Raw genomic sequence first — 20070 nt, forward strand, 5'->3', positions numbered from 1 at the left:
CCCCCCCCCCCCCCCCGTCGCCTAGGTGACGGAGGCCGCGCGCAAAATGGCGGCCGCCGTCAGGGCCGGGCCGCGCCTGAGGAGAGCGGTGGAGGGAGAGGAGCTGGCCGGGCTCCCCGCCGCGCTCCGGGACGAGCTGCGGGACGCGCTGTCCTCGAAGGATGCCCTGGTGCCCTTTAGCTTGCTGAGGAGGCTGCACGGAGGGCTGCGGGAGGCTGGTAGGCTGCGCCGGGCCTGCACGGCCAGGCCGCGCCGCCGTTAATTGCCGTTAACGGCCGTTAACGGCCCCCGTTGTTCCCTCCCCGCCCCCCCGCAGGGTCGCCGCTGTTCCTGTACCAGCTCCTGGAAGGCAGCGAGATCGCCGTGCCCGAGGTGCCGGTGCAGCCGCGGGTAGGTGAGGGCCGGCGGCGGGCTGGGAGCTTCCCCCTCCCGCGGCCCTGACGGGAGCCGTGCTCTGCCCCCAGAACCCCGAGCTGGTGGCGCGGCTGGAGAGGATCAAGGCCAGGCTGGCCAACGAGGAGTACCGGCGGATGACCCGCAATGTCACCGGCCAGGTGAGGGGCACAGACAAGGCTGGTTCCCCCCTCCCCCCCCCCCCCCGTGCACCCTGAGAGGTCTGACCCCTCCTGCATTGCCCTCGATGCTCCTGAGGCAAAAACCAAAGGGCCAGGAGAAAGAAAATCCACCCGTCCTGAAGGCAAAAACCCACCCTGTGCTACCCACCAGTCTGTCTTCAAGGTGGTACTAGCAAGAAGAACAGGAGAAGTTTCTTAGCGTTCCAAATCTACGATGCTCACACGCGCGTCCGTGCGTTACCGACTGCCCCACCGTGATTCATCCTCAAAAGCAGGGCCAAAAGCATCCCGACGGCCAAAAGCCATCCCACGGCCAAATACATTTTCCTTACAGAACGGGTGCAGTGCAGAGGGGAGGGGGGGCAGGGACCCAAGGAGCGCAGGCGGTGAATACCTGGGGGCAGCAGGTGCGGTGCTGAGGCCCAGAGGGGCAGGACGGGGTTATGGGGAGAGTGGAATAGAAGACACGGACTTTTTGGAGCAGCTCATCTTGCCAAAAGATGCCAGGTTTTGATCTGGGAGAACGAGCATCTTCGGTCAATTTTTTTTACTGTGAGCATTTGTGCTGCCAAATCCCTGTGGAGGGCCCCGCGGGAGCTTCCCAGACTTCTGAGAGGGTCTTAGGGCCAGGGCAGGGTATTGGTGCTGCTTTTATTCTGCACTTAGCGTTAAAATACGTGGGAACGCGACTTGTTTTAATCCCTTCTCTTAGGACATGAGCCGAGGAGGGACGCTAGCTGACTTTGGGAGGCAAGGTGAGTGGCTGACACCTGGCAGCGCGTACCGAGAGGCGGAGGAGTCGGTCAGGAAGCGTCGCGTCGCCAGTAGTCGGCCTCAGCGGCCGTTCCCTGTCTGAGCGACGGCATCTCACCGGGAGTTAATGCGCAGAAGTGTTCCTCAAGTAAAAGAGCAGCCTCTGGGGGGCATGGAGCACGTGAACTCTCCAACCTTCCTGTGGCCCGGCGGAGGCAGTCGCAGGCAGATTCAGTCAGCGGTCTTACAGCTCGCCCTGTTCCCCCAGCCTTACCTAAACGCGATCCTCTCGTCCCTTCTCTCCAGTTCGCTCCGCGAAAGCCGTGGTCATCACCGTCTTCAACTTCATCGTCACCGTGGTGGCCGCGTTTGCCTGCACGTACCTGGGCAGCCAGTACGTCTTCGCGGAGACCGCGGCGGTGAGTGGGCCTGCTCGGGGAGCGCTCTGCGCCGCCGGGCAGGAGCAGCAAACGCTCCCCGGCGCCGAGCGGCGGCTTCACCGCGCGCACACGCTCACTTTGCTCTCTTTGTGTGTCCTCAGCGCGTCCTCTCGGCGGTAATCGTGGCCTCGGTGGTTGGCTTGGCGGAGCTCTATGTCATGGTGCGCACCCTGGAAGGGGACCTCGGGAAGCTGTAACCGCGCGCGTCCCCCCGAAGTGTGTGGTCCTCGCGCTGGAGGCTTTGGCCCACCCCAGGAGGCGTTTGTGTGGGGGAGGCTTATCTCTGCGTTGGCGTCTGGTGGACCTCGCTTCCCGCTCCTCAACGCTCCTGAAATGAATCGGGGATTCAAAAATCCTACAGCTGCGGAGCAGAAGAGGGAACGGCTGGGGACTTTTCCCGCCCCACCGCAGAGGAGCGTGAGCTGGTGCTGTGCCACCTCTGTGAAGCCGCTGTGCTCTCGTTCTGGGAATAAATCACGGTGTGTTTGCCTTCCTCGCTGACCTGGCACCTCAAAGCCACCGCAGCCAGGCACAACCCTTCCCTCTCCCTCTGCACCCCGCATCGTGCTCCATCTCCTGCAGGAAGCCACGCCCACGCTTTGCCTGTCCTCCCTGCTCCCACCCGGTCCCCCGCACGCCTTAAGGAGCGCGTTACTCACTCGTTACTCACTCGTTACTCACTCGTGACCGGCCTGGCAGCGCCTGCCCCTGCCCACGTTTGGTGATGGGTGTTCTGCCCCTCCACGGAGATCTGTTCGAGATAACAGCCTCTTGTGTGGCGGCGTGGGGTTGTCCCCCAGCTTGGCCTTGTCCCCAGGAGCTCAGCAGACAGGCGTCCCCTCCACGGAGCTCCTCACCCGGGGAGAGGGTCGCACCGGGGGGCTGCCACGTCCGACCCGTGGTCCTGCGACCGGAGGTGCCAAAAGGAGCCTGCAGCCCCCGGGGGGGGGGGAAGCAGAGCAGCACCGTGCCCCGTGGATTGGCATCGGGGTAGCGAGGGGTCCCTGCTCTGTGCCTGACCCTCCAAAAGACGCCCAACTTGCGTGGACATGGAGGGAAAACAGCCCCCAGAGGAGCCCGGGGGCTTCTCCGGTGCCGCTGAGCACCCAGCGGATCCCACCGGGTGCCCCCAGGAGGGCCCTGCAGTGAGGAGGGGGCACGGCTGGACCCCGGGGACGCAGACACCTGCCGGGTGGGCGCCGCGCCAGGGCGGGACACGGTGATTAATGCTCTGATGGCAGCTAAGCCCCTCCGCGACCACGCTTTAATATCCGATACGGGGAAATCTGCCGGCACCTGCGAACGTGCCTGCGGATTAGGGGCGGCCGCGCCACGATCATCTGCGGATACGGCCTCAGATTAAGGTATTTCTCCAAAAGATTAGTCGGTATTAGGGGGGGGGGCTGGCCCCGCCACGGCCTCACCGGCATTTAGGATATTGGATGGCGTCGCAGGGACCGCGGGGCCCGGCGCTAATTCCGCACCCTGATGAAATCGGGGCCGTAAACCCTGGTGCCGCCCCGCCGTGGCTACTGCTCGCCCAGGTTGGTGATGGCCGCGCTGTAGATGAGGTCGGAGATGGAACCCAGCGAGGTGGGGAGGCCCCGAGCGGGGCTGTGGGGCGCTGGCAGCGCGGGGACGGTGCCGTCGGGGGGCACCACGGGCAGATCCCGCTCCCCAGGCGGCGGCGACGACGGCGGCGGCTCCGGTTTGGCGCTGCGGATCCTGCGGGCACGGCGGTTCTGGAACCAGACCTGGGGGAGGCAACGAGACACCGGGAGGGATGGAGGGAGGTTGGGGACGTCCTGCCGGGGGGGGGGGGGGGGGCCCCCGCCCCGGGGGGGGGGCCCCCCCCCCCCCCCCCGGGCCTGGCCCCCGGGGGGGGGGGGGGGGGGGCGGGACCGCCCCGAGCGGGCGGTGCTCACCGCCCCCGACCCCCACCCCCCCACCCCCCCAGCTCCCCTCCCCGGTTCTCTCCCGGTGGCTCCCGGGGATGCTTCCCCGGTGGGTGCCCCCCGACGGCAGCACCCCGCGGGGCTCGGGGACCGTGCCCCCAGCACCTGCAGCCCCAGGAACCCCCCCCAGCTCCCAGCACTGCCCCCCCCGAGGGCTCCCCCCCCCCAGAGGAACCCAAGCCAAAGAGGGGGCTCAGGGGTCCGCTGCCAGCATGCTGGAGAACCCAAATGACACTGGGGTCCCCTTGTGCCCCCTCCCCAGGGACGAGGTGACTCCGTGCAGCTCCCACCGCCTGCCCCCAGCCTCATTCCATCCCCCCCCCCCCCCGTGTCACCACGGCTCTCCCGCGGGGTTGGCACGGGTCAATGTTTAACCGAGCGGTGGTACCAGTTGTGCGGGGCGGCCCGGGGCCGGCTGGCTCCCAGCGGGGCCAAGCGGGTGCTGCCGCCGCCGCCGCCCTGAGCGAGGGCTGTGGGGGGCAAATGGAGGCAGAGGGCGAGCGGGGCTGGGAGCCCCAACAGGACACAAGGCCCAGGACGCTCCCACGGGGCCAGCAGCGACCGTAAGTCCACGGGAGACGGAGGGGACCGAAGCCACCCTGCCCTGCAGCGGCCAGGGCCTGAGCAGCCAACGTGGCCGCCTGGGTGGCCGGGGGGGGGGGGGGGGGCGGCCCCCCAACGCTGGGGTGGGGGGACAGGGGTGTCCCCGCATGGGGCGGGGGGGGGGGGGGGGGGGGGGGGGGGGTGGCCCCCCAACCCCGCTGGGGTGGGGGGACAGGGGTGTCCCTGCATGGGGACGTGGGGGACGCTGCACCCTGTCCCCTGCCAGGCGCTGGGGTGCAGCGGGGACAGGAGGAAAGCGTGAGCACGGCGTGGCTGTGGGTCTCTCTCCCTGGGGTGCCCCCCCCGTGGGGACGCCCACCTCCCCGCCGCCCCCTGTTCCCCCGAGGAGCCCCGGAGCGGAGCAGGAGGGACCCGTGGCCGGCAAAGAAACGCGCCTGAGGGTGGTGCTGAGGTAAGGGGACATGGTAGGCGTGGGGACATGGCAGGGACCGGACGCAGCATCAGCCTCACCTTGTCTAGGGGCTCCCCGGGGTCCCCAGGCGGTGACACCCCTGTGTCCCCCCACGCCCCCTGGTTAGGGTCCGGCCGCTGACCTGCACGGAGACGCGCCGAGGTGACCGGCGGGTGGTGCACAGCCTGGGCGACGGCACCGTCCACGTAAGTGTCACCTCCCCAAGGGGGCCGGGGGCCGTGGTCCCCCCCAGGAACCACCACCGCCACCGTCCCCAGGTGAGCGCGGCCAGGCACGACGCCACCTTCGGGTTCAGCGCCGTCTTCGACGCGGGCTCCTCGCAGGAGGCCGTCTTCGAGGGCAGCGGCATGAGGCAGCTGGTGGAGCTGGCGATAGACGGGTGAGCCCCCCCCGGGAGCCCCCCATCCCCGCATCTCCACTGCACGGGAGCCCTGCAGGCCTCACCGGGAGGTCTGCATTGCCGGGACGGAGCCGGGAGGTGGCATCTCTACACCGCAGCCCCGGGGCCGTGCCTGAGGCTCGGCTTCCTTCCCCAGCTTCTCCTGCACCGTCTTCGCCTTCGGCCAGACGGGCTCGGGGAAGACCTACACCCTGATGGGGCCTCTGGGGCAGGTACAGCACCGGCCCCGGTGGCAGGATGGGCTCCTCACGCCCCGTGGTGGGAGCGGGCAGGAGGTGAGGACGTGCCGTGACCGCTCGGTCTCTGCAGAGCGAGGCCCAGCCGGCGGCCCCGGCGCTGCTGGGGCTGATGCAGAGATCCTTCGCCTGCCTCCTGGAGCACAGCCGGAGCCACGGCCCCGGCCTGGCGCTCAGTGCCTCCTACCTGGAGATCTACAACGAGCAGGTAAGCGCTCACCCTGCCCCGCTGCCACCCCGTGCCCCGTCCCCGCTGCCTCCCCTCCGCTGTCATCCCCCCCCCAGGTCAGGGACCTGCTGAGCCCGGGGCCGCCGTGCGCCCTTCCCCTGCGCTGGAGCAAAACCCGCGGCTTCTACGCCGAGAACCAGCTCAGCGTGGACTTCGAGAGCCTGGAGGCCATCGTCGACCTGCTCCTGCAAGGTGCCGGGGCTGGGGCCACGTGGGGCAACGTTCGGGAGGTGCTGGGCCCAGCGGTGGCGGTGCTGGGCACGTGCCCCCCCCCCTCCCTGCAGCTCTCCATCCCGGCAGGTTCCCGGAGGCGCCGGACCTCCGCGCACGCCCTCAACAGGCACTCGAGCCGCAGCCACGCTCTCCTGACCATCCACGTCCGCAGCCGAGCCGTGAGCGCACATCCTGCTCCGGGCACACGGGGCGGGGGGGAGGACTGGGGGGGGGGGTCCTGGCTCTCTGGCTGCCTCCTCCTCCCCGAGGATGTTTTGGTGGGGCTGGGCACTGCAGTGGGCAGCGGGGAAGGGGCAGGAGGGACGCAGGAGCAGAGCGTGACCCCGCAGTGTGTGTCGCCCCCCCCCACCTCCAGCCCAGCACCAGCCCCAGCAAGCAGGGCACGCTGTGCTTCGTGGACCTGGCCGGCAGCGAGCGGGTGAAGGACACGGGCTCCACCGGGGAGCTCTGCGTGGAGGCCAACAACATCAACCGCAGCCTGCTGGCGCTGGGTAAGAGCTGGGGACCCCTCCTCCAGCAGCTGCCGGACCCCGACACAGCTCCCGACGCACGTTTTGTGGCTCGTCCTCCCGCAGGACACTGCATCTCCCTGCTGGCCAAGCCCCAAGGGAGGCGGACGCACATCCCCTACCGGGACAGCAAGCTCACCCGGCTGCTGGCCCGCTCGCTGGGCGGCTGGGGCGTCACGCTGATGGTACGTGCATGGAAGAGGCTGGGCATTGGGGTTTGGGGGTGCACGGAGCCGCCGGGGTCTTGTCCCACGGCGGGGAAGGCTGGACGGGGATGGGGATGGCCCTGGCTGGAGGCTCACCTGCGGCTCCTCCTCGTCTGCAGGTCGCCTGCATCTCCCCATCCTCACGCTGCCTCTCGGAGACGCTGAACACGCTGCACTACGCCAGCCGGGCCCGCAGGGTCACCGCCAGACCCGTGGCCAACAGGGTAGGGCTGTGAGCAGGGGCAGGATGCTTGGCCCCGCTGCCGGGGACCCTCCCCGAGCCACCCCCTCGTGCTCCCAGGTCCCCCGGGAGAAGCTGCTGCAAACCTTGGAGGAAGAGATCCGGGCCCTGCAGCTGGAGAACCTCTCCCTGCGCCAGCAGCTCTGCCTGCCCACGGTGCCGACGAGGAGCGGGGAGGTGCTGGGGACCCCCACGAGGCCGGGGGCACAGCCGGGCTGGGGGGGGCAGGTACGGCCCCGTGGGGCCACATCACTCCCCACACGATGGGCAGCTCCTGTCGGAGGGAGCCCCAGCCTGGCCCAGCCTCTACGGCCTCCTGCGGGACTTTGTGGTGGAGAACGAGCAGCTCAGGTACGGGGGGGGGTCCCGTTGGCACATGCAGGACCCACAAACAGGGGCTCCAGGAGCCGGAGGGGCAGCCAGAGCCCCCCAGCCGGGCAGCACTCGGTGCCTGCCTCTCCCAGGGACGTGCATGTTTGCCTCAGGGAGGCTCTGGAGGCAGGGCTCGGAGGCTGGCTGGAGGCTGCCCATGCCCTGCCCTGCTCCCTCACTGCTCCCCAGGCAGCCCCACATGTCCCCAGACCCCGGCGGTGACGTCCCATCCTGCAGAGCCCCCCCGCAGCTCCTGCGGCAGCCAGGTCCCTCTCCGGAGCACCCACGTCCCACTCGGCCACCCCACGCAGCTCCGGCAGCCCCACGCGACGTCCGCCTCCGGGCGCCAGCTGCCGGTGAGCGCGGGGACCCCGGGCACCCCGTGTGGACACAGGGTGAGGCCGCCCAAACACCCTCTGCCCTCTCCCTCTTGCAGAAACTGCCTCCTGCCTCCGGTTGCCCCCAGTGCTGCCCCGGTCTGCCCAATGCCATCGTGCCCCAGGTACATTTTGTGTCCCTTCCGAGGGGGCAGGCGGGGCGCAGCGGCACCCTGACAGCTCCGCTGGGCCCCCAGGCGCTGCCGGGGCTCCCCGTGCCGCAGCCGGTCCCCGTTGGCATCCCGCTGCCCGGCCAGGAGGACACGGCTCTGCCCGGCTCCCGGCCACACCAGGGAAAGCGGTGAGAGATGGGGATGGGGCCGACCCCAGGGCATCATCTCGGGAAAGCCCCGGGGACGTGGGGAGGTGGTAAGCTGGAGTTCTGCTCACGGCAGGAGCCGGGGAAGGAGCAGGAGCTCGTCTCGGCGGCACCTGGTGCCACGGGCGAGGCGGGAGCCACCAGGACTCGAGCGTTGGCCCAGCCCCGAGAGAAAGGTTGTGCCTTCGGCCCCGCCGTGGCCAGGCCCAGGTCTGCTGGAGCCTGAAGGTGAGCGGGGTGGGACGGGCAGTGCCTCGGGGTCTGGCACCTTCCCCGGGGGACTGCGGGCCTGATCCTGGGGTGCTGGAGACCTGACCCAGCTGGCTCCCGGCTGCCAGCCGCCGGAGCCGTCCCTGTGCCGCAGTGGGAAGAGGCCCTGGCCTGGCTGGCGGAGCAGATCTGAGCCACCACAGCCGCACCAGAGCTGGGACCAGCGGAGGGGACCCTGCACCCCGTAACCAGCCCCAGCCTGGCCACAGCTGGGGGCGCAACCACCGCCCCCCGGGGCACACCAGACCACAAGGCCCCCGCGGCCCACGGGTGGCCAATCTCACCCTGACGGACAGACAGGCAGGCAGGCAGACCGACCCTCCAGCCTGCACGGCGCTCACGGTTTATTTCGGTCTAGCTACGGGCCGTGGTGCTGAGCCCCCTTCAGGTGCTCTCCTCCCCGGGCTGCGGGCAGTCCAGCCAGTACTGGGCGATGGAGCGCGGGTAGCGGGGCTGCACCAGGTCCACGCGCTTGGTGCGCAGGTTGACGCGGTAGTATTTGTCTGGGGGGGGCAAACGGGGGGCTGTCAGCGTGGCTTTGGGGTCGCTACCAGCCCTCGCCGCCAGCCCCACGGCGTCCCCGGAGCTCGGGGATGGCGCAGAGCCAGAGGAGCCCCCCCCCCCCCCCCCCAAACTCACCCCCGACGAAGAAGTAGACGCTCTGCAGGGTCTCGCACTGGGATCCCGACAGCCAGTCGCTTTCGGCGTCCGTGGAGTCGGAGTCGTTCTGCAGCCAGCTCCAGAACCCCAGGTTCAGCGACCGTTGGTTCTTGTACCTCTTGCGCTGGCGGCGGGACTTCCTCCGGCGGGGCTGCTGCGACGCCACGTAGATCCTGCCGGCCATGGCAGCGTCCAGCCGGCTGGGGACCCCCCGCCAGTCTCTGCTGATGTACCGCGGGCCGCTCGCCCCGACTGGCAGGGAGGCAGAGGGAGAGTTAGGGGGGAGAAGAGACCGTGCAGGAGCCAGCGTCTGCCCCACAGACGGTCCCCAGAGCCTGTCCCGTGGCATAAAGGTGCTCCGAAGGGTCCCCACCCGGATGGGATGTGTGATGGGGACGCGGGGAGGCAGAGCCCGGATCCAGCCCTCTCCGACCCCAAAGCTGGGAACAGCCCCGCTGGTGCTGAGCGCCCTCTCCTCTTCTCCTCCTCTCATTTCTCCTCCCTCGGGTTGGGGTTTCCTACAGCATCCCTAGCTCCAGGGGGAATAAACAGCCCCCAGCAGTGACACTGCGGCGTGAGGTGACTGCGACGGGCTCGGCAGCATGGGACAAGAGGGTGGCAGGGGTGGGATTTGGGCTGAGCAGAGGGGGTCGGGGCGGGGGGGGGGGGTTCCCACACACAGCCTGGCACCGCGCCGCGTCCTGGCCCTGCACGTACTCATCCTGCTGCCGAAGAGGACCTGGAAGATGTCCTCCCAGCTGTCGCGGTTCATGAAGGCGTAGTGGTTGAACACGGTGGAGGGCGAGGACTTCTCGCACTCGGCCTGCGTGGGCTGGTGGGCGAAGTCATAGGACCAGTAGTACTTGTCTGCGGGAAGGACGCGGGGCCGTCAGCGCGGCGCTCGGGCACTCACAGCCCCCGGGGGGGCATCGGGGTGGTTTCGTGCCTCACCCTTGAAGAAGTAGACGCGCTCATTGCCGTGGAAGCTGTGCGCTGGGAGGGCGAAGGCAGCGTCGATGTTGTTGGGGATGCCTTCGAAGCCATCGGAGATGTTGCGCGGGTACCCGGGGTCCAGGACCCCGTCGTCGAAGCGCCAGTACTGGCTGCCCTGGGGGCGCAACGGGGACGGGTCAGCAAAGCGGTGTGGATTCCCCGGGCACGGGTGCTCTGGGGACAGCCACGGCGATTTGGGGACATCTGGCACCCACCTTGAAGATGTAAGTCTTGCCCTGGCAGTTGATGCGCGTGAAGGCCGCGTCGATGGGGCCCTCGATGCCCCAGATGTCACTGATGAGCTTGGGGTAGCCGGGCCGCACGCTGCTCTCGTCCAGCTCGTAGAAATACTTCCCTGCAGAGAGAGGGGAGGAGGGAGATGAGGTGCTGGCGTGGGGGTATGTGCTGGGGAAAGGGCCCCGGGGTACCTCGGAAAGCGTAAAGGGAGCCGTTCTTCAGGTCGGTGAAGGCGTTGAAAGGTTTCCTGCTGCACAGCTCCTCGGTTTCATCCTCGGCGCCCTGATCCGTGATCTCGTCGGAGGTGGTAGTGGTGGGCAGCTCCTCCACGGGCTCCTCCGTCCCCACCAGCGGCTCCTCGGTGCCCCAGTTGTCCTCCGACACCGTGGGCAGGTGCGTGGGGGGTTCCGTGGGAGCTCTTGTGGGCGCTGCTGCCCCGGTGGGCGGCACCGTGCCGGTGTCGATAGGGAGGTTGTAGTCGAGGTAGTCGTCCTCCGGCAAGGCGAAGACATCTCCCCGGGTCACTGCGGGAGGGGATGGGTCAGTCCCAGGGAGCCCTGGGTGTCCCCACGCAGGGTTTGGCTGCTCCCAGACCCGTGGGGCCACACGCTGTAGATGGCACCGAGCTGGATGCCAAAAAAACCTGGCACAGCAGCGCCAAACCCCAGCCCTGCCATCCCCCTGCGGACACGGGTGTGTGCAGAGCGGGGCCAGAGCTGGTGGCCTGGGACGCTGTCGGGAACCCCGAGGCCCCTGAGGCCGGTGGCAGGAGCACGGGGGGCAGCGGGGCCGGTACCTTTGGCTTTGCAGACGGTGGAGTAGTCGCTGCAGCAGCTCTGGTAGTACACGCAGAGGGTGTCGCACTGGCACTTCTGCATCGCGTTGAAGCCCTCATCGCAGCGACCCTCGCAGGACTCTGCAAAGGACACAGCGGGCACGGAAGGAGCACCGCGGGGCGAAGGCAGACGTGGTCACATCCAGACTGAGGGGACCCAGCATGGGCACCCACCCCTGGAGGGCTACGGGGGCACCGCTCCCCGCTCCCCCCCCCCCATGCAGCCAAGGTCCCCGCTTTGTGCAGGACCACGCTGGGGGGGATTCACCTAGGACCCCCAAGCCGTGACCCCGTCCCCATGCCGGGTGCACCCGTGGGCAGCGAGCGGGGCTGGGGCTCACCTTCAGCAGCACGGGCCGGGGCGAGCAGGGCCAGCACCAGGACAGGCAGCAGCAGCCTCATGGTGGGCAGCCGGGAGCGAAGCCCTCCTGCGACTGAGCGGGCTGGAGCGTGGCTGCCGCCGGGGCCCCAGCATCCGCTGTTTGCTCAGCCTGCCCCAGCCGGGGAAAACAAACAGGGCAAGGTCAACGCGGAGGGAGAAGGGGCAGAGGTGCTCGCTGCCCCTGCCCGCTCACCCCCGTGCCCCAAGCAGCCCTCGGAGGGCAAAGGGAAAAGCTCTGGGTTATGCTCTCCTAGAACAGCACCGTTTTGGGGGGCAGATTTGGGGGTTTGCTCGATGGCAGCCAGGCTGGAAGCAGAAGTGGGGAGCCCCAAGGGATGGGGCCGCTGGCATGGGGCAGGGGCCGGGGGTGAGTGGCCGGGTGGCAGAGGGGAAGCCCCGTGCGCTTTCGCTGCAGTAGGCAAACAAAAGGCTGTGTATTTTGCTCCCATCATTCCCTTTCTGACAAATCTTTTCAGTTACTAATTAATGTCGACTCAGCTCTTTCGACAGCTCCTGATAACTCCGGGATGGTTATTTAATCGGGGCAAGGAGCAAACGCGCACGAGGTGACGGCAACACCACCTCCAGCAGGTCTCGCTGCATGGCACCGCCGGGCCAGGAGCTCCGCTGGGGTCTGCCTGGCCCGGGTCGGCAGCAGTGCCACGACGGGCTTCAAAAAGTGCTGGGTTTTGGGGAGAGAAGACACCCAGAGGTGCCGCTGCCCACTGCTCCACGGGCTTTGCCTCTGCCAAGGGCAGTTCCCGGCACTGGCTGCTCCCAGCCTTGCTGGGAAGAGTCCGGCTCGGTGTCGAGAAACGCTCTTCCACCCGCAGGGAGAGCCTTGGGGAGCCACCAGCAGCGGGCTGGTGGGGCAGGGCTTCTCCTGCAGCCCCCCTGACCCCTCCTGCTCCCCGGTCCCAGCTGTGTCACCCCTGGGTGCAAGCCCTGCGAGGCTTTTGGGGCGGCTGGGACGGGAAGGGCTGGGCTTGGAGCTGCTCCTGCTGATCGGCTCGTCCCAGGCTCTCCAGCTGCCCTCCGGCTGCTCCAGGCCCCCACCAATCTCCGCTTGAAAGCCCTCCCCAAAAGCAAAAGGAAGCGAAACAAAGCTCTCGGGGCTCGTCAGGGGAAGCCGAAGGCAACGGTTTGATTTTTGCCCCCTCCGAGGCAGCGAACCCTCCTGCCGTGCCGCACCGCCGCCCGTATCGCTGCCCGGGACTGATAACAGCTTATCAGGAAATCTCTTACTGTTCTGTGCCGAGGGTCTGCCGCGGTCCCGCGCTGCTCGGGTTGCCTTGTTTACTGTCTGCTGCCGCCAGCTAAGGTCCCTTCCTGCGTCTGTCCCCGCGTATCGGATTCAGAGAGGATTAAAAGCAGCTCCGTGGCATTAAAACCTCCACTTGAATTTAAGTCCCAGGCTGAGCTGGCGGCAGCCTGCTTTTAGAGCCAAGGATTTCAGCTGCTCCTCCCAGCACTGGCGACCAGCATCCCAAACATTTCTGCCCTGAGCACGTCCGGCCTGGAAAAAGAAAATAAAAGGGGCCCAGGCTGCCTCTGCTCTTTTCTTTTATCATGCAAATCCCGAGCCCACCCAGAAGAGCTGCTCTGAATTTCCGCCACGGCCAGGGGAGCTGCTCGGCCCACCACAATGGTGCAAAATACACCCAGGCCACAGAGCCAAGAGGGCCACGGCCACGCCGTGACCACGGCCACCGCTGTGCCATCGCCCTGCAGCCCCTTCCCCGGCTCTGGGTGCGGAGGGTCCCTGGAGATTGGCAACAGGGGGGTCCCTGGGGGTGACGGGGGGACAGGAAGGGCTGCGAGAGGAGGGCTGGGGGTCCGGCAGAGCATCTGCAGCGAGGAGGGGGCTGCTGCAGAGGAGCCCCTCCTCGGAGAGGCGGCGCCTGGCGGGGTGACATCAGCTGCTGGGGAGCTGGGATGCTGAGCCTGGCCCTGGCGAGGCGGCTGAGCCATCGCTTCCAGCTCCAGCCTCCCCCTCCAGCCCCACCCCGCACAGCTCGGGGGTCCCATCCCCCAAAAAAAAAAACAAAAGGAGCCTGCTGTCCCTGCCCAGGCAGGCCCGGCGGGTGCTGAGGATGCTGCGCTAGGGGCTGCGGATGGTGCTCACTCTGCTCGTCTCCGTCTACAAACTGTGCCGCTTCTTCACCATGTCAGGCCCCGAGAGGCTGGCGGTGCCCGAGTGCGTGAGCCAGGCGGGGTGCTGGGCTGGTGGCGGCTCCGGGGAGCGCCGTGAGGTTTCTCCCGGGGTGAACACGGACGTACGGGCGGCCCTGGACCGCATCCTGCCCGCCCTGCAGCGCTCCATCGCCTGCGCCAAGCAGGCGGCCGGCCCCGCCGAGCTGAGGAAGGCGATCGGCGAGGTTTTCCAGCTGGTGGAGGAGGCCTGGGGGATGCCCACGCTGGGGAGGGACGTGGCCAAAGTGCTGTGCGACGTGATCCGCCTGGATGGAGGCCTGGACCTGCTGCTCAACCTGCTCTACACGGCGGAGCTGGAGACCAAGTGCCAGGCGGGGAAGCTGCTGGAGCAGATCCTGGTGGCAGAAAACAGGTGAGTCTGCAAAAAGCCTTCCCTGCCTCATGCAGCGGGGATTTCTTCCACCCATGCCCCCCACGTTTCCCTATTCCGGGCTCTCTCAGCTCACCAAACCCCTCTGCTCCATGCTGCTGCCCCCCACTTGCACGTGGGGTCCCTGGGCAATGCCCTGACCCGCGGCTGGAGGAGCAGGAGCAGCCCCAGCACAGGGAATGCTGGCGAGGAGCGGGGTGTCCTCACGAGCCACCCCCAGCCCAGGGCCACCCATGTGTCCCCCAAAAGCCCTCTGTGGCTGAGCTGGGACAGGTTGGCTGGCCCAGAGCATCTGACCCGGCGGATGAGAGGCACGGCTACTCCTGAGCCATAACCACAGCGGGAGGAGGAGCAGGATGGAGCTGGTGCCCAGAAATTTCCTGCTGCTGACCAGGGTGCAGTGGAGGCCATAAGGTTGGTGTCCCTGGGAGCCCCCAGGCTCCTCGATCGGAGGCTGCAGATGCACGCGCTGCGCCCCGGGACAGGCGAGGGCACGCAGCTGGCTCTGCCAGAGCATCGGCACGGATGGGAGTGTGCGCGCACGTGTGTGCACGAGGCATGGGCAAGCATGCACACGTGGCACCCGGCATGCCTGAGCGCACAACCACCACCTGAACAGCCCGGGGGGTTATCTCCACCCCCGTGGTCGCTGCTCATCCCTTTGCCCAAAACCCCAGATCAGCAGACAGCTCCTGAGGCTCCGGTTTTGGGGCTGGGCAGCCAGTTTTGGCACAGCGCGCCCGAGCCCAGCCTGCCCCAAACCATCACATTGGGAACGTGCTGAGGAAGCCTGGCCAGAGCTTATGGTCCTGCCCCAGCCTCGGGCACAACGCACCGTGCTGTCGGGTCGTGGACTCGCAGCCTGGCCCCCCGTGAGTGCCACGGCAGGAAAAAGGAGCAGCGGCTAAATCGGGCAAGTCCATTAGAGTGGAATTAATCCCAGGAAACCGCAGGCACAGTCTGAGCTCAGCACTTATCTTCCTGGCAGGAGACAGCACTGCTAGAGCCACCCCAGGAGCAGTTTGTAGCCCCCAGCCCCTCACTGCTGACCCAGGGGGCCGTGGCTGCCACCCGCCCCCCGTTCGGGCTGGGAGCCAGCCGCAGGGTGCAGGGTATTTTTTTTCCAGAGCTCTCCACAATGTTTGCTGCCAAATCTGCCCCAAGGTCAGCCCCAGCCACGCGGGCTGCAGGCTTCCCAGAAACGCCCGTCCCACCTGCCAGCATTGGGAGGCTGCAGTGCCCTCGGCCCCAGCATCCCTGGGGGGCAAACACGTCACTGCCATCAAGGGTTTGGGCTCTGTGGGAACAGCACAGGGCAGCCGTGCCTGCAAACGGAGCAGAGCCACTGAAATCACTCATGTCTAAGGCCAGGAGAGCGCTGCTCCTCACGCAGGGCTGCCAAGTGCCCGATGTTTCCCCCTTCTTCAGCCCACAGCCTTTGGGCATGGCCCCATCCAGGTGCCTTGTCCCGGTCCCCTTCCAGGACAGCACAGGGCCGTGCGTGGCTGCGTCCCAGCAGGTGACAGAGCAGCCAGAGGACAGCGCTGGCTGGGGGCGAATGAGTTTTCAGCCCTGAGCACAAAGCAGCTCACACGCACCCAGGAGAGCTGGCTGAACAGATCTGCCTGGCCTTAGCCCACCCCGCACTGCTGCTTCCTACACGTGTCTTACCCAGAGCTGGAGAGACAGGCACGGTGGTCACCTCCTCCAAGGCCTGTCACATCGCGCAGTGGCACAGCCTGGTGGCACATCTGGCAGCTGTGACCCACGGGGAGACATCTGGGAGCACACACCACCAAGGCCCTCACCCGCCTGCGCCTCTCCTTCCCGCAGGGATCGGATCGCTCGGATCGGTCTGGGGGTGATCCTGAATTTAGCCAAGGAGCGGGACGTGCCCCAGCTGGTGCAGAGCCTCTCGGGGATCCTGGAGCACATGTTCAAGCACACGGAGGAGACCTGCTCCCAGCTCATCTCCGACGGGGGCCTGGATGCCATCCTCTACTGGTGCCGCTGGACGGACCCCGTCGTGCTGCGGCACTGCGCCATGGCCTTGGCCAACTGCGCCATGCACGGGGGGGCAGGCCAACCAGCGCCTGATGATCGAGAAGAGGACGGCCGAGTGGCTTTTCCCGCTGGTGTTCTCACGGGACGACGAACTGATCCGCCTGCACGCCTGCCTGGCCATCACGGTGCTGGCTACCAACAAGGAGATCGAGAAGGAGGTGGAGCGCTCGGGGACGCTGGCGCTCGTGGAGCCCTTCATCGCCTCGCTGGACCCGGAGCGCTTCGCGTGCCGCATGCTGGGCAGCAGCGACAACAGCCAGGGCAGGACGGCCGAGGACCTGCAGCGCCTGGTCCCCTTGCTGGACAGCTCGAGGCTGGAGGCGCAGTGCATCGCTGCCTTCTACCTCTGCGCCGAGGCCGCCATCAAAACCAGGCAGAAGCAAACGAAGGTAAAAGGGGAGGTTGGCCCCGGGGAAGGAGGTGCGATGAGGAAGGGGTGCCCAGGTGTGCTTTGTGCCCCCCCCCCCCGAGCTCACCCAGCGCCCCAGTCCCAGCAGGTTTTGGGGAAGCAAAGCGACGTCCCTTCCCTCCGTGTCCCCAGATTTTCAGCGAGATCGGGGCCACGCAGAGCCTGAAGCGCGTGGTGTGCTACTCCACCAGCAGCACCACCTCCTCGCTGGCCAAAAAGGTGCTGCGCATGATAGGGGAGGAGGTTCCTCGGCGCATCCTGCCCACGGTGCCCAACTGGAAGCCCTGCGAGGTGCAGACGTGGCTGCAGCAGATCGGATTCAACAAATACTGCCAGAGCTTCCTGGTAGGGCTGCGTGGTGGGGCGGGGGCACCTGCGTGGGTCCTGCTGCCCCATCCCGCAGCAGAGGTGCAAAAATCTCACCCAAGAGCTTTCCCATGCCCAGCTGCCCCTCACACACGTCAGCACCGGCTGGCCCTGCCATCCTCTCCCACGTCTCCCCAGCAGGGGCTGCTGTCCCTGAGAGAAACTTCAGCCCAAATATTTGGGGACAGGGTTCCTGTGGGTGCCAGGCCTCCAGCAGTCCCGCGGGCCTGAGCGTGGTGCCAGCCAGAGCCCACAGGTCTGGGTCTCCAGCCTGGATTTCTCTCGGCAGGACCACCAGGTGGACGGGGACATTCTCCTGAGGCTGACGGAGGAGGAGCTGCAGGAGGACCTGGGGATGGCCTCCAGCATCACCCGCAAGAGGTAGGAGCGCTACCAGGGCACGCTGGCCTCACACACAGTCATCACCACGCTGGCAGAGCCAGGGAGAAGGCGTGTGCCTTCCTCTTCTTCCAAGGACAAGAAGAGGGATTCCCCAAATGGAAACCCGGACTGCCAGAGCAGTATGCGACCCAGAGGATGCGACGTGCAGGTGTGGGGTGGGGAGAGGCCAGCAATGGCATAGAAACTGAGGTGGGAGGCTGCAGGTTACCCAGAAGGGGGTGAACTTACCGAGCCCCTTGTCCCTTGGCTGAGCTCCTCGTGCCTCTGCGCCCTGAGGCACAACCACAGCCACGCAGACGTTTGTCCCCATTTTGTTCATTCTGCACCACGACACGTTGGTGCACGCCCTCGGGTGCAGCTAACGACGTGCTGCCCAACATCTCTAGGTCCTGCCTGCTCCCGCAGGGGACGGGGGCCTTCCCCACACGTTCACTTTTTCCTCTGCCAGGTTTTTCCGGGAGCTGACGGAGCTGAAAACCTTCGCCAACTACTCCACCTGCGACCGCAGCAACCTGTCCGACTGGCTGGGCGGCATCGACCCCAGGTTCCGGCAGTACACCTACAACCTGCTGACCTGCGGCATCAACCGCAGCTTCCTGCACCGCGTGACGGAGCAGCAGCTGCAGGACGACTGCCACATCGCCACCGGCTTCCACCGCGTCCGCATCCTCTCCGCCGCAAGGGGTGCGGGTGCCGCCGCCGGCTGCGCGGGGACGAGCGCTGGGGGTTGTTTGGGACGAGCGCTCGGGCGCTTTTTAATTGTTGGTTGCTGTTTGTGCCTTAGAAACGCTTCACTCCCCTATAACGCTGCAAACTGCGTCGGATGGGACCGACGTGTTTATCAGCTACCGGAGGAGCACCGGCTCGCAGCTGGCCAGGTGGGTGCTGCGGGCAGCGTCACGGCGCTGGGGTAAGGGCACGGAGCCACGAAGGGGTGGGGGGTGCTGCCGAAATCCGCTGTGCGGACGGGGACTAAAAGCACCAGAAGCTGCACGGTGATCCAGCAGACTCCCAGCCCCGTCACTGCCATCCTCCTCTCTTTGACCCTGACTCACCCTCTTCTTGCACTCTGCCGGTGGAGCCGCAGGAGGTGGCAGCAGGGTGTTGGTGTCCTGCTCCTTGTCTTCTGCACGAGCCCAGCCGCCTGTAAGCAGGCTGGGCTGGCAGCTGGCATCTCAAGGACTGTGCCATGTGCTGCTCCCCGCTCTCACAACGTCTTGGCCGATGTGGTGGGACAGCACACCAAGACCAGGCGCCGTCTCCTCTCGCCACCAGCCTGCTGAAGGTCCACCTGCAGCTGCACGGCTTCAGCGTCTTCATCGACGTGGAGAAGCTGGAGGCGGGGAAGTTCGAGGACAAGCTGATCCAGAGCGTCCTGAGCGCCCGTAACTTTGTGCTGGTCCTCTCGCCCAACACGCTGGATAAATGCATGGCAGACCCCGAGTGCAAGGACTGGGTGCACAAGGTAGGAGACGCCAACGGGTGGGAGCCCGGTGGCGATGGGCTGGCGCTGGCCATAACCTCAGCACTTGGTGTTCCTGCAGGAGATTGTGACGGCCCTGAACTCTGGAAAGAACATTGTACCCGTTACAGACCATTTTGAGTGGCCTGACCCAGAAACCCTCCCCAAGGACATGAGGGCCGTCCTGAAATTTAATGGCATCAAGTGAGTAGGAGGAACCGGCACCGCGGGGCTGGTTCCTCGACACGAGCAGAGAACGGCTTGCATAAGCAGTGGCAAAGAGCACAAGGAAACTGGGGAGAAAGAGATGAGGGAGGCAGAAGAGGCCAAAGGGGAGCTGAGTCACTTCAGATACTCCGGAGCACGAGGGAGCAAAGGTCCCCACCGCGGTTCTGCTCTGGATCACAGAGCGATGGGAGGACGCCTGTCCTTGGGCCCCTGGTCCCCCAGAGAGGAGCATCCCGAGCTGCCCGCCGCCCTCCTGCCCTGCGTTCCCCAAGGGGAAGGGGTTTTGCTGTGGCGTCCAGTGTTTCTGCATCTCCCGAGGGGAAAAGGGGTGCTCCCGGAGAGCTGGGGTGGAGGAAGGGGGACTCTGCCTCCCGGCTCACATGCGCTGAGCTGGCTCGTGGCACCTCGCACAACAAAACGAAGTTAACTTCAGTTTTCCTCTCAAACACAGATGGTCCCACGAGTACCAGGAGGCCACGATCGACAAAATCATCCGCTTTCTCCAGGGCCGGTCCTCCCGGGACTCCTCGGCGGGGTCAGAGAACGGCCTGGACTGTTTGCCCTCTCTCGGGCAGACCTAGGAGCAGCTCGGCTGCCTCAGCCCCTCCGGAGACTTTCCAGGTGACCCCTTTTTACGTGGGGCCAAGTTTCTCCCTCTAGATTTCCCCCCATCCTAGTGCCGCCCCTACCCTCTCTCCCTCAGGACCTGACACCTCTTGGCTTGACACCAGGCCGTGGCTCAGGCAGCCATGGGGCATTAGCCCCCCCCTTCACCCTCCAAATGCAAGCCCTTGGGGCTGAAAGGCCAGTGCTCCCTCGTAGGGTGCCCGGTGCGCCTCGAGGGCAGCCCCTGGGATGGACAAGCCGTCTTTCAAGCCGTCCCTTGGGGCAGCAGGACTTGCAGGCTGAGCCTCCTGCAGTGCAGGGGGTGCAGGGGGGACCAGGACAGTCCAGCCCCCTGCAGAAGGCTGCAGCTCTCCCCAGAGATGAATCCAAAGAGGAGGCACCTCCCAAGGAGCTAAAGTTGTGGGATTTTCAAGGGGTTCGTCACAGGAAGACACGAGAGAGCAGTTGAGAGGAAGCGGTCCGTAAGCATCTCATGGCCTCTGCTGGGTGCTGCAGGAACATCGTTGCGCTTAGGTGTGGGTGGGAAAGAGCAAATAAAAGCTAAGCCCTAACAAAATCCCCGTGTTTGGGAAAGATAACATGCACAGGCCTTCTAAACTGCTCGGCAGAAGCTTTCTCTTCCCCAGCAATATCCCTTTATTACCTGAGCTTGCTCCCTCCTCGAGGCCT

The 20070-nt window shown here is 66.6% G+C and overlaps 4 protein-coding genes across 5 annotated transcripts; 3 read left to right on the forward strand and 1 right to left on the reverse strand.

The window, feature by feature from the left end:
* The first annotated feature begins 13 nt into the window (after positions 1–13).
* Positions 14–2263, forward strand: TMEM199 (transmembrane protein 199). The gene is made up of 6 exons (XM_035342898.1): positions 14–218; positions 317–390; positions 465–554; positions 1288–1330; positions 1635–1747; positions 1870–2263. Exons 1-6 carry the CDS (start codon positions 47–49, stop codon positions 1963–1965), a joined length of 588 nt encoding a protein of 195 aa, XP_035198789.1. The 5' UTR covers positions 14–46; the 3' UTR covers positions 1966–2263.
* A 1811-nt stretch (positions 2264–4074) lies between these two features.
* KIF12 (kinesin family member 12) lies at positions 4075–8348 on the forward strand. Its single transcript, XM_035342848.1, is given in 18 exon segments — positions 4075–4286; positions 4673–4738; positions 4866–4944; positions 5017–5138; positions 5296–5371; positions 5469–5654; positions 5657–5816; positions 5925–6016; positions 6214–6349; positions 6434–6552; positions 6693–6797; positions 6875–7033; positions 7035–7165; positions 7376–7421; positions 7423–7542; positions 7623–7864; positions 7959–8110; positions 8221–8348. Coding segments are annotated over 18 exon segments (2253 nt in total). The 5' UTR covers positions 4075–4089; the 3' UTR covers positions 8286–8348.
* Positions 8349–8472: 124 nt separating this feature from the next.
* On the reverse strand, positions 8473–12650 carry VTN (vitronectin). Of its 2 annotated transcripts, XM_035342853.1 has the most exons (9): positions 12505–12650; positions 11219–11368; positions 10839–10958; positions 10234–10566; positions 10021–10160; positions 9764–9920; positions 9530–9679; positions 8792–9064; positions 8473–8655 (listed from the first exon to the last, which is right to left on the reverse strand). In XM_035342853.1, exons 2-9 carry the CDS (start codon positions 11277–11279, stop codon positions 8537–8539), a joined length of 1353 nt encoding a protein of 450 aa, XP_035198744.1. In that variant the 5' UTR covers positions 11280–11368; positions 12505–12650; the 3' UTR covers positions 8473–8536. The 2 variants fall into 2 exon arrangements, with proteins under 2 accessions (XP_035198744.1, XP_035198745.1); XM_035342854.1 differs by lacking the exon at positions 12505–12650 and having other exon boundaries at positions 11219–11378.
* Positions 12651–13068: 418 nt separating this feature from the next.
* Positions 13069–19834, forward strand: SARM1 (sterile alpha and TIR motif containing 1). Its single transcript, XM_035342849.1, is given in 10 exon segments — positions 13069–13825; positions 15677–15914; positions 15916–16296; positions 16449–16661; positions 16972–17063; positions 17533–17768; positions 17869–17962; positions 18360–18549; positions 18629–18750; positions 19226–19834. Coding segments are annotated over 10 exon segments (2148 nt in total). The 5' UTR covers positions 13069–13373; the 3' UTR covers positions 19356–19834.
* The last annotated feature ends 236 nt before the right edge of the window (positions 19835–20070 follow it).

Source organism: Oxyura jamaicensis, chromosome 19, assembly GCF_011077185.1.
Source record: "Oxyura jamaicensis isolate SHBP4307 breed ruddy duck chromosome 19, BPBGC_Ojam_1.0, whole genome shotgun sequence".
In the NCBI taxonomy this organism is placed as follows: Eukaryota; Metazoa; Chordata; class Aves; order Anseriformes; family Anatidae; genus Oxyura; species Oxyura jamaicensis.

Excerpts from the sequence above, each read along its gene's own strand:
- TMEM199 (XM_035342898.1), top strand. The coding sequence starts at position 47 with ATGGCGGCCGCCGTCAGGGCCGGGCCGCGCCTGAGGAGAGCGGTGGAG. Across the intron at positions 219-316 it reads CGGAGGGCTGCGGGAGGCTG|GGTCGCCGCTGTTCCTGTAC; the intron begins GTAGGCTGCGCC and ends GCCCCCCCGCAG. Across the intron at positions 1,331-1,634 it reads AGCTGACTTTGGGAGGCAAG|TTCGCTCCGCGAAAGCCGTG; the intron begins GTGAGTGGCTGA and ends CCTTCTCTCCAG.
- VTN (XM_035342853.1), bottom strand. The coding sequence starts at position 11,279 with ATGAGGCTGCTGCTGCCTGTCCTGGTGCTGGCCCTGCTCGCCCCGGCC. Across the intron at positions 9,680-9,763 it reads GCGCGTCTACTTCTTCAAGG|ACAAGTACTACTGGTCCTAT; the intron begins GTGAGGCACGAA and ends TCCTTCCCGCAG. Across the intron at positions 9,065-9,529 it reads CCTCTTCGGCAGCAGGATGA|TCGGGGCGAGCGGCCCGCGG; the intron begins GTACGTGCAGGG and ends CCTCCCTGCCAG.